The 18,789-nt window shown below is 40.8% G+C and overlaps 1 protein-coding gene across 1 annotated transcript; it reads right to left on the bottom strand.

Annotated features, from left to right (window-relative positions):
• Positions 1-4,861: 4,861 nt before the first annotated feature.
• On the bottom strand, positions 4,862-18,789 carry stk17al (serine/threonine kinase 17a like). Its single transcript, XM_077527001.1, has 7 exons — positions 18,482-18,789; positions 13,210-13,422; positions 9,735-9,879; positions 9,074-9,200; positions 7,961-8,009; positions 7,690-7,869; positions 4,862-6,080 (listed from the first exon to the last, which is right to left on the bottom strand). Exons 1-7 carry the CDS (start codon positions 18,595-18,597, stop codon positions 5,789-5,791), a joined length of 1,122 nt encoding a protein of 373 aa, XP_077383127.1. The 5' UTR covers positions 18,598-18,789; the 3' UTR covers positions 4,862-5,788.

Here is an 18,789-nt window from a genome sequence, read left to right as displayed (position 1 = left end):
TTTGTTTACTGTGTGAGAAGAGGCAAGGCTAGCTGGACAACTTGTGGCTTCTTCAATATGACAGTGTGCCTATTCACAATACCCCGAACATCTGACAGTTTCTGTCCAAAAATAACATCGCTGTCCTGAAGGAACTTCCCTTCTCACAGACACCGTACATGGACAACATCAAGACGGAACGTCAAAGAATCCTTCAAGGAGTGCATGAAGGCATGGCAAAGAAGAATGGGGAAGTGTTAGACTCCACAAGGATTATTTCCAAGGGTAAAAGTTGTAGTTTGGATTTGACTCCTACTATACAACTCTTCCTTTCGGCGTTCAATATTTTAGGACTGTTTTGGCTTTGTCACTTCATAAGACACGTCTTCCTTTTTGCGCCATACCAAAAACGACGTCCTTGTCCCCAGGGCAGCTTCAAATGTTCTGTTTTTGTACCTTTGACACGTGACACCCATTGTCATCTTGGGAAAGGAACATACGGTTGTCATGGAGTCAGCCCTGTGGATAAAAAGGAGTGTAGATTGTACATTTCAGCACAGAAATCGTACAAGTAGTTCCTGACAGTGTGGCAGCGTTCAGTCTGGTTCTGTATATTTATTTTTGGTGTTGGTGATGGTGAGCATGCAAGCATGTGCTTCCAATAACTACTTAATCCAGTAGTAAATATGATAAGCGAATCCAGACCACAAGACTCCTTTCAATTTTAGTCTCGGTGCCTTGATATACACCCTGTGTTGTCATTTGTTTATATTTATTTGGAATGAGGTCAGACAGAATAAGGGTTGAGCACGGGATCGACTGAGAGAAAATAAATGGAACAAAAAAATAATAACAGCATAATAATAGTGGTGCCTTTATATTTGAAACATCCACTTTCGAGTTTTTTGAGATACCCTTCATTCGGCTAATTTTTTGTTTTGATTTTGGAAGCGCAAACATGAGCTGTGAAATCAACTGAACTCACTTTTTGACAAAGTCAAAAAGAGCGTTCAAGCTGTTTATTGCCACTCACAGTTGAACTTTACTGATAAACTAAACAAAGGTGACACTTGGTGTATTTAAAACAACCACGTAGCAAAGCCTTTCAGTCTGCTAGCTTAATGCTATTCTAAATAGCATATGCCGTTCTATAATCCTACAAGCAACATATTGAATACATTCAGTGCAGACAACACAGGTAGACAGACAACATAACAGTCATACATTCTTGATCCTCGCGACGATTGACTAATAGTGCTTCACTGATTTCAGAGGAGTTGAGACGTCTCAGTGAACAGTATATCCGTCAGTCTGTCTTATACTGCTCCCAGATGGCCAAATTTAATTTAATGCCGGATACCTATAAACCTCCATCATGTCATCAACAAACATGAAAGAATAGAGTGAATCTCTCAATATCAGCACTTGAATTCAACACTTTTGAGTTATTTTTGTTGTCATTATGTTTGTTGACACAAATGTAAACAACCTGCAGTTGTACCAGACACTTGAAATGAACAAAAACTGAAGAAACAATGATGGTCTACTAATTTCCCCCATGAATGTAGGACAGGGCACACGGGACTGGATGGGAAAGGACACAGAAAGACCAGCAAGGATGGGACAGGGCAGGACAAGAAGGGACAGGACATTGGATTGTTTTCTAGCCCATTTTAAGGGGCGCTGAATCACCCCTAAAATTAACTTGGTTGAAATGTAATATTTTATCAACAAGAACACAATGCCCCCTTTGCCTCATGAATGGTTTGGTCCACCTGATTCCTCCCACCTCTTCTTACTAAGGTGAGCCAAGCCTGCGTGTTCACCGTCTTTCAAGCTCAAGTGAGTCATGCTAATTTATTTTACACAAGAGTATGTGGCAAATTTCTGAACTTAATTCTGCCACTCAACATCATTAACAGGCCTAATATCTGCTGCATGCTACCAACCGTAGGTTGCTGTTTATGTTGTTAGGTAGGAGCAGGGCTTGACTGGCACAAAAAAATTGGCCCTGGAATTTCGACTGGCCCAGCCCAACTCCTGACTAACATGTAGGTCTGCCACTGATGTTTACTGATGATGTTTCAGTTTGCAATCTGTATTCGAACTGGATTACCGGACTATAGTCCCTCTAATTTGTGGGACAGTCTCTTGGGGTAAAATGGAGGAAAATAATTATTCAAAAGCACTGGCTTGGCCCCAAAAGAGGCCGGCCCACCGGGCATCTGCCCTGTATGCCAGATGGGCAGTCCAGCCCTGGTAGGTGTTAGCAGACTTTTTTTTTTCTAGCTTGGAAGCATTACAGCTAGTCAGACTGACCTTTTCTAAAGCAATGAGAGAAGCACATTGTTCTGCTTTGTTCTTTGTTCTGCTAATGTGCTAATATACAAGCTAACTAGCTAACTGCATGGACACCTGACCCATGATGATTATTGAAACTCCTATTTTGTGTGTGACCGACCTAACACCCCGCTATCGGATGTGCTCTAATAGGGGTGTGAATTGCCTAGTACCTGACGATTCGATTCGTATCACGATTCACAGGTCACGATTCGATTCGATACCGATTAATCCCGATACGAATTTATAAGTCGATTGTTGCGATTTTTTTCCATTCAAATTTAGAAAATACTAATCAGTAAGCTTGTAGTGTAAGATTTATATGAAAATGTATTATTTATTTATCTGAAATTTCAGTCTTATAGAGGTTGTAATCTGTTTCATGTTTGAACAGCATTAAAATAAAATATTAAGGCTTAATGTTCCGTTCATATAACATTCTTCCATGCTCAAGGTGTGAATCCTAACCCGAAGTCAGACGTTTTGTTGAATATTTTTCCATTAAAAATGGAAGTTTAAAAATCGATTCACACACACACACACACAAAAAAAAAAGGCAATGATGATAAGACGTTGAATCGGTAAGACTGAATGAACAATTCTGAGCTTTAAAAAAAAATAAAAAATAAAATAAAAAAAATAAAAAATAAAAAATCGATTTTTTTTATTGAATCGATTCGAGAATCGCGCGATGTAGTATCGCGATATATCGCCGAATCGATTTTTTTTAAACACCCCTATGCTCTAGCATAAAAACTGTCAGCACCCATAAACTTCAGATCCTAGAATAACGCCCCTAAGACATGACAGGACAAGGCAAAGTAGGATGAGTCAAGACAGAAGTCCTGACTGCCAATCACACACCTGGTAGAGGAACCTTTTCGAGAGGACACCACCCAGACCCAGAGATCCAGAGTAGTCTGCCAGGAGAACGCATCCCAGACTCGAGAAAAGACGAGCAACCAATCCCCAGGTGAGCAAAAGACAACTAAACAGCATCAGGGCCCACTGCAGAACTGAGGAGCCACAGGTTCATTCCTTGAGCTAAATATGTCACCTATTGTGTTGTTTTCCACCAGTGACCCCTTCCATCCTCTCTACAAGCCCAAGAAGCCGAGGGAGGAAGTGGCAGCCGCAGACCGAAAAACAGGCCGCGCTCGCATCAACTCGCGGTCGGCCTTTGTTGAGAAGGCTTTTGTTGTTGTTCACTGGTTTCCAGGGACAAAATAAATAACTGGGACTAACCAAAGGCATTCGCCTCCCTTTCCGCCCTCGCCATGAGAAACACATTACCGGCGCTTTACGAGTGTTGAGCCATTCTGCTGTTTCTCCTTTTCAGAGACGATACCCCCACTCCTCATTCCGCTCAATATCCATGAGACAATAGTGGTATACAGTATTTTCTTTGATGAGCTCTCCGTGTTTTGCTCCACTTTGAGCTCATGTGGCCTCATCTTTGCGCCGAGAAGCTCGAGGTCACCGCTGGAATGTGGCAGGAGCGAGCGAGGAGGTCAAAGCATCATCCAACACATTCCGCAGGGATCAAGTTAACAGGATTTGATAAGCCATACGTGCTCATATATGGGAGATGAACTGCAGGTCACATGATGGTGCAAATGTTCCAAACTTTTGAAGTATACTTTAAAAAACAAAAAAACAAAACACCAAATGTTATTTGGGAACTTAAGCTGGAAGGAATGTACACATAATGCAAGGTGCAAGAAGTTCTAAGTTATGCGGTTTACATCAAAGAAATGGGATAACTGGTTCTGGAAAAATAAGATAGGGGTGACTTAAACATGATAATTATTTCTGTTTGGCAATGGGTTTGGTCAAATAAACAACTTTATTTTAATTTTAGATAGAAAAAGATTTCTACTTAAATTGACCTTGTAAACTAAACATCTAGTTAATTTGAAATCATTTCGACTGGTTTTACGTACTGGTAATAGTTTTCCTTGAAAATAAATCTACCTGAAAAGTTCCTTTACTGTGACCACATGACATTGTAAAAGTTTTTGACCAATTGATTTTAGTCCAGTTCAAGAAATGGAAACCAGAGTCTTATTTAGTTACATTTTAAATTATTTACTTCTTTATTGGCCTTTATTCATCTCCACCAATCACATTGGTATCACTCATTTAGGACTAGTGGGCGGCGATCAGACTAGCTGGAGCACATGATGCAAGGCAAATCGCCATATGCTCATCCACAACCATCTCATCGTACTCTCTGACCCGTTTAGTCAGACATTTAAAGACCTTGTCAGCCGCACATTCTGCTCCATATAGCCTGACAAGATTATCTTTTCCTAGCTGCACATTGGCAAGTCAAAAGTCCTTTGTACAGTAAATTAGATTATTAGGAAAGATGTCAAAAATGCACAATTGGCTCCACATGTCGACGCACAGTGGTAAAGTCAACTCGTTGACTAGTCTGTTCAACCCCTAGTGTGTTGTAGCCTTTTAATGGATTATTTCTCGTGTTGATTTCTCTAGTGCAAAGTGGATGTTATAAATAATGCACAGATTCAATCTTAAGTTTGATACAAAATGTATATGTATTTCTTTTTACATTTTGCAACAACAATAACATTTATTCAACTTTAAACAAAAAAAAAAAAAAAAAAAAAAAAAAAAAAAGTCCACGAGGACAAGTGCAAAACTGCCTGAAATCCACAAGCGGAAGGAGACAACAACTGAAAACACATAAAAGTTAACATTGAAAAAGCCAGACATGTGACCACATGGATACACAGACGGGCGAGAAAGTCTTGAGTTTATTGGTTGAAACACCAACAACATTGTGACGCCTTGCTCCCACCAGTGTTGTGTATTGTATGACTCTTCATCAGTTATCATTCAACTATTTCAGCCTCTGTGAATTATTTTCAAAATCTTGCTGCATTCTTGCAGTTAAGTACAAATTGTTAAAAAAAAAAAAAAAAAAAAAAATATAAAAAAAAAAAAAAAGGTGCAAAGACTCGTGCAAACGGCCAAAAGAACAACGTAACTACACCAACGTGGCACACTTTCCAAATGTACAGTAGGCTAGGGCTGTACGATTGCGTAAGAAGTTGTTTTTAACTAAAGGTTTTTTGTTTGTTTTTTTAACTTAAAAAAAAAAAAAAAAGTGCTCAAGATTGTTTTTGAAAACGTGGGAATGCTGACTCTGGCAAACGGTTAGAGGCAAATATAACATAAATAAACAATATAAAAATTAACTTCTTTTGCGCTAGCTCACTGTAAAATGTCCAAACTTGTTTTGTTTTTCTCCTTCAGCAAAAAACTCATTGTTGACAGATGAGACGTCCAGAACCAGTTTCAGTTGCCTCTTGCGAACAACCCGGTTTGGACGGCTAATTCGGTTTAAAACGAGGAAGCAGTCTTCTTCATCCTCGCCATTTAGCCGAGTGAATCCATACAGTCATCTCGAAAGCGCGAGTCTGTCTGTCTGTCTGTATGTCCTTTAGCAGATGACCTCCTGCTGTATTTCGGGCCGAGGGACGAAGGGGGGCTCGGCGAAGGAGAACGAGCCGCAGCCCGTCTTCAGCTCGCCCTGGCATGGGCACGTCAGGTACGAGCCCATCAGGTCCAGCTCCGGGGACGGCGCCGGGCTCTCGGGCTCCGACTCGGACTGGCTGGTGTCGCTGGTGTCGGGTTCGTCCAAGGATGACGAAGACCGCGCGGCGTGGAGGTGCACGAGGGGGTGGGGGATCAGCCAGGGGTGGCTTAGGCATTCCTCCGCCGTGGCTCTCTTCCTGAGAACACAACAACATCACAGATGAGTGGAAATTTTGAGATGTTTTTTTTTTACACTAATAAAATGGAACAAAAAAAAAAATGTTTTACTCGGAAAATGTTCCCTTTCATTGATTATGCAACTGCAGTCATCCCCAGCTAATTCATCAAAGCTGACAGGATAAAGCGTAACGAACACTTGCTTTTATCCACTAATTTCACTTTCTCTGCTACTTCACATTAGCGATTCCTTTTTAAAACCACCTTGTTTCTGAATTAATGATGAGATGCTTGACGGAAGGAAAAAAAAAAAAAAAAAAAGGGGTTGGGATACCAGGCCAAGCTGATCTAGTAGTAAACCGCTATCTGCAGGTGATAGGGACTGAGCCTCGCCGCATAGTCATAAATAAATAAATAGTTTATATCATAAATACCACAAATTGTGATACCAAAAAAACTCTCCTTTCAACTGCAATAAATGGACGCAAGTTAAGTTAGCACGTTAGCAAGTTAGCTAACATGATCCAGACAACCTTATCATCGTGACTACTTACAGATTACCATTTGGTGATTTTTAGTTTGTGTTAGCCACTTAACAGCTTGCTGGAGTTATTTGGGTTCTCTCAGTTAATCACGTCATGGCAGTGTCCAGTTAAAATCCAAAAACTCAATTGCATTTAATCTTTGGGAACTTTTTAGCTTTTATTCAGGTATTTTTTTTAATGACTATGTGCAATACATTTTTGTTTATTTAAGAAGTTTTTTTTTTTTTTTTTGCTCTATTGATGTTCAAATTTAATGTTCAATTTTCATGTTCAAATTGTGTGGAATGTTTCCATGGCTTTCAGGCTACATCATATACTTTTCAGAATAAAAACTTAAAGACTTGTTTATGATAAATACTTAGGCCTACTATGCTATACAGCTACTGTATTTTAACTCATTCGCTGCCAGTCATTATAGAAAATTTTTACATTTCCAATACTCACGTGATATTACATTCAATAATTATATATAAACCGAATCTACCAAATAACAGAATAGACTCCCTACTTTTTGTCCCGTCCCGTTCTTTTATAATTGACAGCAGAAAAATGTAGGTTTGCCAAAATACAGCCATTTCTCCCATGGACTCTGAAACTGTGTTTATTTCCTATAAAATGGGGCAATGATGTCATCTACCGGTGGTTGGGCATCAGTAAAGTTGTTTCCAAGTTTGATATTTACAGTGGAGCATGCTCAGATTCGCCCCCATTTAGCACCGCTCTAAAAAATACAATTGACAAGTATACTTGTCAAAGGCAGTGAATGATTAATGTATTTCAAGCGCTATGTAATTTTTTTTTTTTTGGTGTAAAAAGTTTGAGGAGGAAAAAAAAAAAACCTCAACACTTATGCAATGTTCAGCATTGTATTTTTCTTTGCAGGACTCTTCAGTTAAGGGATGATGCGTAACAGGACCCAAATGAGTCATGTATCCATTTTGAAGTAATCACAACAAAAATGCGACAAAATTAAGTCAGAACTTGCGCAAGAGGAAAGCGATTTTCGCCTCGTGCGCTCATTTCAGAGGCTTTTCCGGCCTGACTCACATCCTGAATGTCTACATTACGTCTCTGTAAACCTCACCTGGGGTTTTTCACCAACAGGGACTTGATGAAGTCGACGGCCGGCGGCGAGATGTCGTTGAAGGTGTCGTGCGAATACTCCACGCTGACCTGAGAGATGTTGAGGAACGTCTCCTGCTTGTCGTCACCCAGGAAGGGCGACTCGCCGGTCAGCATGACGTAGGTCAGAACCCCGATGCTCCTGGCCGTGGGAGAAGACGAACGACTTGTCAGCTTTGTAGCAGTTTTAGCCATGGGGGTCAGGTGGGGGATGAGATACGTTGTACACTCACCACATGTCTGTAGCAGTGCTGATGGGTTCATAGCTGAGAATCTCTGGTGCTAGAACACAAATGACCTGAATTAGGCAATGGTGAATAGTAGGGGTGTGAATTGCCTAGTACCTGACGATTCGATTCGTATCACGATTCACAGGTCACGATTCGATTCGATACCGATTAATCCCGATACGAATTTATAAGTCGATTGTTGCGATTTTTTTTCATTCAAATTTAGAAAATACTAATCAGTAAGCTTGTAGGGTGTAAGATTTATATGAAAATGTATTATTTATTTATCTGAAATTTCAGTCTTATAGAGGTTGTAATCTGTTTCATGTTTGAACAGCATTAAAATAAAATATTAAGGCTTAATGTTCCGTTCATATAACATTCTTCCATGCTCAAGGTGTGAATCCTAACCCGAAGTCAGACGTTTTGTTGAATATTTTTCCATTAAAAATGGAAGTTTAAAAATCGATTCACACACAAAAAAAAAAAAAAAAAAAAAAGCAATGATGATAAGACGTTGAATCGGTAAGACTACCGAATGAACAATTCTGAGCTTTAAAAAAAAAAAAATAAATAAAATAAAAAATTTAAAAAAAAAAAATCGATTTTTTTTTATTGAATCGATTCGAGAATCGCGCGATGTAGTATCGCGATATATCGCCGAATCGATTTTTTTTTAACACCCCTATGCTCTAGCATAAAAACTGTCAGCACCCATAAACTTCAGATCCTAGAATAACGCCCCTAAGACATGACAGGACAAGGCAAAGTAGGATGAGTCAAGACAGAAGTCCTGACTGCCAATCACACACCTGACGTTGAATCGGTAAGACTACCGAATGAACAATTTTGAGCTAAAAAAAAAAAAAAAAAAAAAAAAAAAAAAAAAAAAAAAAAAAAAATTCTATTTTTTTTTATTGAATCGATTCGAGAATCGTGCGATGTAGTATCACGATATATTGCCGAATCGAATTTTTTTAACACCCCTAGTGAATAGGCTACAAATGACATACAATAATCCCCACTGTGTATGAATTTTCAAATAAAAATATTTCCTTGGGTGGTTTAACCTAAAATATGTGTCGTATTCCTGTATAGGGTAATTTCTGGACTCACCAACATACTCCGGAGTACCCAGAATCTCGCGGACCTCGCTGATACTGTCTACGCGTCTGGACAGGCCAAAGTCCACAATCCGGATGTCGCCCAGGGGCCTGGCGCTGGTCAGCAAGATGTTCTGCGGCTGCAGGATTGGAAGGACCGAAGTTACATAAGTGCCAAAGTCGGTAGCGTTATGAGATTTGGCGCTTGGTTTGAGATGAAAAAGCACCCTGGAGGATTTGGAAGCCCACGCCGTCAGTCGACATCTGACTGAGCCTCAGATCTAAGCTAAGCCAATCAGGGAGAATGGGTCAGACGTCGCATCCGATGACTTGCCGGCTAAATAGTTGCAGTGTACAATGGCTTGGACTAACGCCAGATTTGCTTGGGAACAAAATTGCCTGACACCGCGATCATGACCCACGAGGGATTAGTTTTATCAAGATGACATGTTTTCTGGCAGAGAAACCCGATACTTCAAGGACAATGACCCTTCCAAAAAAAAAAAAACTAAAAACAACTAATAGCCTTGTTACCTCATCTACTGTTATTAGACGGTCCCCCCCATGGGAACTAGGCTGCGTGCAGGGGTTACATAACGCTACATACTTCCATCATCTCCAGGGAATAGTCTGCCCCATATAGTCACGTAATGTTCCATATTAGGGCCTCTTACCTTCAGATCCAGATGCACCACATTGTTCCTATGCAGGAAGGCCACCCCCATTAGAATCTGCCGGGCCAACCGGATCACGTCTTTCTCCGTGAAGGCGTCGTCGTTGTCGGCGACGCACTGGTCAAAGATCTCGCCGCCGCCGGCACTGAACACAAGAACAGGGAGGGAAAAACTGAGCAGGGAGAAGACTTTGCACTACAGGAGGTCTTCGGTCTTACGCCGGTTCTGACATACATGGTTTCCGGGTTGTGACCGATACACAATAAACTAGTTTTCATTAGCGCAGTTTCGCGATAGACTGACTATGATGTTTTCCTATAACGTATGAACTTCATTGTTAACAGAGGACTGTTTTCATTACATTTTCATTTCCGTTTGTTAGTTTTGCCACTTAAAAAACAAATCAGTTTGGAGATGTACAATTTATTTTGTCAATATACTATATTAATATTGCTTTGTGATGGACAACAACAGCTTGCGACTTGCATGCAAAATCAGGGCTTTGTTGCAAATTGTCTGTTAAATTGAACAAACACTTAGTACTTCCTTTTGGTTTGCTTTCCTGCAAGGGGTCAAAAGTCATCCCGTCCTGTCCTTTCGATGTAATTGAGGACAACAAACCGAAACTCGATCCCACGTTATTTCAGCGTTGCATAAGCCCATGTCGCTGTGTACTTTGGCTTGACAAGTCTATATCTGAGCTAATGGTGGCCATTTCATTTCCCACTGGCTAATTGTGACGGGTGAGTTGGCAGCACATTCAGATAAGAAAATATACACTGGGGTGCGTTGGCAGTTATATGGGTGGAGTTTGTACTGTGGCAAAAGACTGTTCTGAACTGCATCTTCATATTGGAGTCAGGCCTGTTCCAAATATGTATAAATATTTGATACGTATTGAGAAAAGCATATTGGATACATATATATCACTTGATAAACATTAAACTAGCCTTCGTGATGACATTTGTAGAAAAGATGTTAAAAGGTTGAGGTTGGTAACAAGGAACTGTAAAAACCTCCGCCATGCTCTTCCCAGCGATTACACTTCAAATAACGACACATTTTTGCGGGTAACTCATCCTGCCCGCTACACATGTGCAAAGCGAAGTTGTGGTAGATCAAGGTTGACAACGTTCAAACCCAAAAAAACTGGAAGCATGTGTGGAGGATTTCGACAGTTACACATGCTTTTTATTGTCCGGAGGAAACGTCGCGAGGGGTTACGTAACCGTGTCGGCCTCCCGGACGCTGCGCCCTCCACCGGCCTCAGCTGTGAAAACAGCGCCGATGTTTTGCTGGATTTTGAGGATCTGATCCTTCTTGTTGTGATCCGCATCTTTGAAATCCCCCACACCCGCCCCCACCAAACCCACCGATAGCATCAGCGGAATTGTACATATCAGGCGTACTTTCATCTGTCCACAAAACAAAAGAGAGCTTGACCTTTTGTCTTGGAATGTTTCGCTTCATGGATCTTAGGTCTGCGTTCACACTTAATCGGATCAAATATGAGCATCCCGATAGATTATCCTGTGGTGTGGAATTTGTTAAATGTGAATTTTCACTGCCTCGTGTGTGGTCTTTCAAATAAAAAAAAAATAAAATCTTTTAAGATGTTAAAAGTCTTTATATTTATAGAGAACATTTTTTTTTGGTCCATGAGCCTTCCTCGAGAACAAACGCTCTCACGACTTCAGATGTTCCTCCTCTACAGCAAGCAGCCAGAATAAAGCCCGCAGTCGACCACATGGATGAATGGATGAGGTCAGATCAGTCTTAAATCTCCAAGTAAGTGGCTATTAAACATGATGGGGGGGGGGAAATGTCTCGGGGTTATAGCGAGTTAACCTTCTGTTGAGTGAGTCTTCAGGAGTTGTCTTGTCCGGTCCAATAAGTTTTTGGACCTCCAGGTTGCTGTCCAATTTAAAAAAAAAAAAAAAAAAAAAAAAAAGACCGGTGAAGTCATCAGAGCTGCAGGCCAGTTTAGACAATGTGAGGTTGGAAAAGCATATTTAAAAAAATAAAATAAAAAAAACGTAATGTAAATAAATGAAAACAGGAAATTAAAAGATAACGTTTGAGTTGTGTCTGAGCCAGGGAAAACCTAAAACGGCTTAAGCTTGAATTAATTTAGTTGTGGCTGCTTTTTTCTTTTGGGGATTATGTCATGCGGCAGTTAACACACCAAGGTTTAAAACGGGAAATGTTGTGAAATGTTTTTCAAAAGAAAATGGGCAAAATACTTGGGTAAGTTGGTCACTTACATAACTTCACAAGCCCCTATGACACTATTGATCATTCAATTGAAGCATTTCAAAAACCGCTAAAGGCCAAATTATCTGACATCTTAAAGTTCAGCCAGATTGATTATCCTATGGTGATGATAGGGTGCGTCAAGAGAGATTTTTGCTCCCGATGAGAGTGACGGTGGATGGAACAAGTTGAAAACAGATTACTGGACTAAAGTTTAGACAGGAAAGGTGCAACTAGAACAGTTGAGACTGACCCTTACCCTTCAAAAATGGGAGCTTGCTTTCCCCCTCACAAAGTGACATCAGCAACGGCACTCTTTCCAGTTTTGTCTTTGCGGTTGGACGTGAATCAGGCCAGTCGTCTATAACTAATCTTTTTAAAGTTCAGATCTGACTTTTCATGCCGACTTTGCCCAGACTAGTCATTTTGCAGTAAGCAAAGGCGGGTTCTGTGGTAGGCTACTGGCTGCAGCTGCACGTGAAGCGCTGAGAAACTAGCGTCTATATCACAGGCAAGGCTGCGGATGTGGCTGCGGCTATGAGAAATATGTGTGAGAGCGTGTGTGCGTGCGTGTTTGGCGGCCGGCGCGCTACTTTTAGCAGCTTTGCTTACTGCCTCGTACAGGAAATGGAAAAAAAACAAAAAGTGAGACTACATTGTGCGACTCTGTGTCACCAAATGCAAACTTGACTTAATATGGTGCTGTAGGGTGACCTGCGGTGCTACTTCCCGCTTTTGCACTTAGTTAGAACAGTCGGCGTAGCATAGCAGCAAAGCCGCAACGAGACTATAACATTTCAAACCACGAGGTTGTTTACGAGTATGTTTCAATTTCCTGTGAGCGTTGAAAGGTATTTTACAGAGTAATTCCTCTCACACTTAAACTTACTGGAACCACATGTTGATGATGGTCTAAGCGCTACATTTTGAAGCAGATGAACGGATTTCACTTCTTTGCCAAATCGTGCAGTCTGTCAAACTGCTGCTTGTTGTGAATTGAGGCGAGTTCCCTGCCATCATTTAGCTGCTGTATCTCCAATTTTTGCATGTAAGTCAAATGTGGCTTTAAGCCGTCGATGCAGTAATCATTCCTTGGATTCTTCAGGCTTTGTAAATGACAAGCAAATCCTTTCTAACCCAATTTCAGCTCGGCTCAAGCTCACAGCCCACGTGAGGGCCCATTCACACTACGAGCTTTTCATTTTTTGGACGCCGGTCTTACCATTCCAGCACCAGGACAATCTCGGTGGCCGTCTCGTAGACCTCGTGCAGGGCCACCACGTACGGGTTGCACTTGGCCAGCTCCAGCACGGCGATCTCGTTGAGGATGTCCACGCGGCAGTCCTGGCCCTTCCGCCGCTTGCGCAGGAACTTGGCGGCGTACGGCTTGCCTGTGGCCTTCTCCGTGCACTTCTTCACCACCGCAAACTTTCCCCTGGACACACACACACAGCCATTTACTGTGCATTTTAAATGACAACCATTTAAAAATAAATAAATAAATACAGACAGGATGCATTGAATAGGGCGAACGTGCCACACACACAGAAAAAAAAAAAAGCCCAAGTGATTTCATTGGACAGCACAGATGCCGCTATTGAGCTCAAATATGTGCACAGGAAATGCCATTAGACACTCAGCAGGCCTCTTTTTTTTTTTTCCCCCTTGCTTGGAAGATCTGACCAGTGGAAGCACAGGCAGCTGAGGATTCACAACACTGCGACAAGTCAAGCCAATATAACATTAAAGCCCCCCCCCCCCCCCAACTATATATATAGTATAGTTTGTCAAGAATTGTTTTAAGTACAGTATTTTCCGTACTATAAGGCGCACCTAAAAGCCTTCAATTTTTTCAAAAGCTGACCATGCGCCTTATAATCCAGTGCGCCTTATATATGGACCAGTATTGAGCCGCAACAGGTCTCGCTGTCCTGCGATTGGTTGGCAACCAGTCCAGGGTGTCCCCCGCCTACTGCCCAGAGCCAGCTGAGATAGGCGCCAGCAGCCCCCGCGACCCTTGTGAGGAATAAGCGGTCAAGAAAATGGATGGATGGATGGAGGTCTCGCTGTCAAGACGCTATCGGTGACCCTGCACAATCCATGTGCAGAAGATCTCGCCATCTTGGATCCCTAGCTAACGCTAATACTTTACCTCAGAGAAAATAATAAAACAGCTGTTTATTCATTTTGGAGTTGTCAGAAAGCTGGTTTGTAATCTATTAATAAAGTTTGACTGACCTATCTGACTGTTTTGTTGACATTCCCTTTAGCGCAGCACCATCTAATGGATGCATAACGTAACCCCAGCCTCTACTGTAGCGCCTTATATATGGAAAAATTTGTAAAATATGTAATTCATTGAAGGTGGGCCTTATAATGCGGTGCGCCTCATAGTGCGGAAAATATGGTACACTTATACAGAGAAGCTAATACTCTACACTCTCTACTAATAAAAGCACCACTGCCATCTACTGTAGTGGATGTGCAATTACACTTTATTCTAGTACTGGGGATAATTTACTCTTGTTGTTGTTGTTGTTAACGTTTTCATTGTAGACCAGCGCCTCACATGTACATAAAATGCTGACATGCTTTTTAAATGGCAACGCTGCAAAACTAACAAACAGCAATGAAATGAGAACAGGGGCTCCTTAGTTTACACGGTCCTGCATCAATGGCAGCAAAGTAATCTGAATTTGAATTTAAATTGGAAATAAACTGCTAGTTATAATAAACAGAAATATTACACGACAATACTTGTTTATCAGTCCCGTCAGAAACAGAGGACCCACTTACGGATAATAAATGAGACTGCCTAAAAGTCCTGGGGGTTCACATGTTCATTAGTCAAAGGTTACGATGCTCTCCTCAGCAGATAATGAACCCCCCTCCTCCCTTCCTTCTTCTTTTTAAACACAGCTGACAGCAACATGGACAAATGGACGCATGTTGACGCCTCCACGAGAGGCCGTGACAGTCGTACAAAAAGCTAACCAGTTGGTAGCACAGACCGCGGGACCACCCACCTGATAAGGCCGGAGGCAAGGGCTGAGTTGGGGAGGGGGTCATTGGCTCGACGTTTAGCTGCAGCCATCATGTTTTGAAAGCGACCACAATGTACCTGAAAGGCTCCAGTCAGCGTAGTGCTGCTCATTTTCCCCTGAACATTCCCACACTGTCGAACCAAATCCAGCCTCCTTGTTCATTGTCCAGAGCCTCTGGGTCATTGTGTAAAGAATGTAAAAAGGCAAAACCTCCGTCAGAGACTTTTCTCAAGTTAATTAGCCCCATGGAGAAGGAGCACCATGTGGGCTGGGGAACTACATGCATGATGAAAAGAAGTGATCAATGGCCGCAGAGGGCGCAGAGTGGGGGTCTTTTCAAAGAGGAGTCAAAGGTTACCAAACATGGCTAGCGTCCAAAGGGGCTGTTAGACCAAAACACATTCATGTTGGGGGGGCGGTGGGGCCGGGTTGGGGGGGTTATGCGTGTGACAGCACTTCACCAAAAATGCTACAGTAAACCCCTGATGAGTCATGAATCACCTGCAAGCTCATGCCAGTTCTTCTGTCGAACATAAATTATTCGCTGAAAAACACCTAGCTGCGTATATATATATATATATATATATATATATTTATTTTTTTTTTTTTGCTCAAAGATGCTAGCACAGGAGTAGCTAGCTATAGTATATATATATATATATATATATATATATATATTTTTTTTTTTGCTCAAAGATGCTAGCACAGCAGTAGCTAGCTATAGTCTATATATATATATATATATATATATATATATATATATATATATATATATATATATACTATAGCTAGCTACTCCTGTGCTAGCATCTTTGAGCAAAAAAAAAAAAAAAAAAAATATATATATATATATATATATATATATATATATATATATATATATATATATATATTTTTTTTTTTTTTTTGCTCAAAGATGCTAGCACAGCAGTAGCTAGCTATAGTCTATATATATATATATATATATATATATATATATATATATATATATATATATATATATATATATATATATATATATATATATATATATATTAGGGGTGTGAATTGCCTAGTACCTGACGATTCGATTCGTATCACGATTCACAGGTCACGATTCGATTCGATACCGATTAATCCCGATACGAATGGCCACGATTCGATACCGATTAATCCCGATACGAATTTATAAGTCGATTGTTGCGATTTTTTTCCATTCAAATTTAGAAAAATACTATCAGTAAATTTGTACATGTACACTGTAAGATTTGTATGAATATATTTATCTAAAACTTGAGGCTTATAACCGTGAGCCACTGTACACAAACAGTTTGCAATCTGTTTCACATTTGAACAGCATTAAAATAAAAATATTAAGGCTTAATGTGCCGTTCATATAACATTCTTCCATGCTCAAGGTGTGAATCCTAAAAAAAAAATAAAAAAAAAAATAAAAAATAAAAAATAAAAAAAATCGATTCTTATTGAATCGATTCGAGAATCGCGCGATGTAGTATCGCGATATATCGCTGAATCGATTTTTTTAACACCCCTAATATATATATATATATATATATATATATATATATATATATATATATTTTTTTTTTTTTTTTGCTCCAAGATGCTAGCACAGGAGTAGCTAGCTATAGTCAATGGCCAGCTGGCTTGATAACAAAGAGCAGCAAGATGGCAGTAAAGCTGTAAAAACGTCCTACAGGCAGGGGAGGCTCATGGCGAGGTTGACATCGGAGAAAGCGGAGTGAAACGTCATAGAGAGAAATATCCAAATTGCTATTGGCAATGGTGGAAGTCGACGGCTCATCAGCAGCTAACGACTAGCAGCTCAACATAAAAGTAATTATGGGATGATGTAATTGTTTTTGTCATGTTTGTAATGTTAATGTACTGAGTGAAAATTGCAGTGAAGCTTGATTAGAAGGAAATTGCAATATCTGCCATAAAAATCATAATTAGATCTTTTCCCAATATCATTCAGCCCTACGATGAAACGAGGATTTACACATTAATCCAATCAAGCCCTCACACCTCCTCACACTTAAGAGACCTAGCAACAATTGACCAACACAATGGCAAAGTGACCACATCACCATTCGTCATTATTCTTGTGAAATGGACTTCCTGCGACTTTTGCGCCATGACAAATGACAAAAACGTGCATGTACGCATGCCCGTGTTCCTGTTCCTGCACAGAGGCTCCCACAATGTTCTCTTCATGACAATGATAAAGGAGCTGATGGAGTAGTGTTTCATATCCGGCCGCAAACATGCTCTAATATGCTCAACATCCCACTTCTATGTGTACAAACTAGAGATCAAATCTGCAGGAATGCAAAGTTATATATACAGTACACACTCTATGCACTTAATGCGATTTACAAGGGCCGATTTTAAGCTGATGTCGCAGTGACAAAAGAGATGGGGGGACGCTCCTGCTGCTCTGTCAAAAACTTTACAAGCCCCCCAACACAACACAGACACACAGGTCCTGCCTGGCTGCTGTCCCGGGTTATCCCAGCATGTCTAGCTGCATGGATGTCCCCTTATTGCTTGATTTAGCCTTTGCTTATTTGCTTATGCTTTTATTTGGCTCCATGCGTAAGTGGGGCAAAAATATTAAACACCTCATCATGGTATGAGTCAGCGAGTGCAATCTAGAACCAGAATCATGATTGTAGTGTCAAATTAGCAGGGTGACCAAGTCTATTCAAACTGAGTGCCAAGTACCCACAAATGGAAGAAGGGAGTATAATGTTAGTGTATAGAAGTGTCCCCTTGTAAAAACTTTATACCAAAAGAATGACTTCAACACAGCCAGCCTGTCTGCTTCTCAGTTCTGTGTTCAATTTTCAGCTCAGATCTTTTGGAGTGTGTGTAACTGGAATTTTCTCCCTATGGTTGCATGGTATGCTTTCTCCCACGTTTCAAAAACATAAACATGACCCCAAACCCAAATTGTCCTTAGATATCTAAGTGTGAATGCTTGTTTGTCTTTATGTGCCCCTCAATTTTGTGGTGGCCAGTCCGCCTCTCGCCAAGAGAGGAAAGATGGATTGACTTCAACATATCAATGCTGCACAAATGGCTTCCAAAATAATATCAACGTACAATGTCCCATATTTGTTTGCTTTGAGATAACACAATTTTTACTAGTGCCAAATGTGGAAATTCCCACATATCTTAGAATTATTTTTTTTTCCTCTTTCAGGAATTCCAAATTGATCTTTTTGCACAAGAGTTCATGAAGGATCCTTTCTGCACAATAATTCCAAAACAGTCTTTTTGCCAAACTGGCAATCCACACGCTTCTCACTCACACGTGCCTGACGCAAACGAACTAATACGATTAACACAATCACTTTAGTTTCCAAAGCGCCGTGGGACGCGTTCCATTGGAGGCTTACGGCTCACTAGATACAAACAAACAAGGAAGCCAAAAACAGCACTTACCGGCCCAGTTCTTTGCCTGCCAGCTCGTAATTGGCCGCGAAGGGATCCGATCTTATCCTGGTGTGGATATTTGCCACCATTGCGCTCTTGTTGTCAATCTTCGCAGCGTTTAGCATCGTTAAACAAAGTTTAAATCAACTGTCTAGGGACACAACAAAAGTGATGGGGTGTCAGGTAGAACTGAGCATGGTAATAAAATATGTCACAGCATCGGACAGGAGGCAAAAATAATCCCGATGACACAACAGGAGGAAGATGAGTAACTGACTGCTGTTTAATTTGCTCTGACTTCCTCTCCTCGTTCCGGT

The sequence above is a fragment of the Festucalex cinctus genome, chromosome 1, assembly GCF_051991245.1.
Source record: "Festucalex cinctus isolate MCC-2025b chromosome 1, RoL_Fcin_1.0, whole genome shotgun sequence".
NCBI classification, from domain to species: domain Eukaryota; kingdom Metazoa; phylum Chordata; class Actinopteri; order Syngnathiformes; family Syngnathidae; genus Festucalex; species Festucalex cinctus.
The sequence above is the reverse complement of the archived record's forward strand: the minus strand, read 5'-3'. Positions and strand labels throughout refer to the sequence as shown.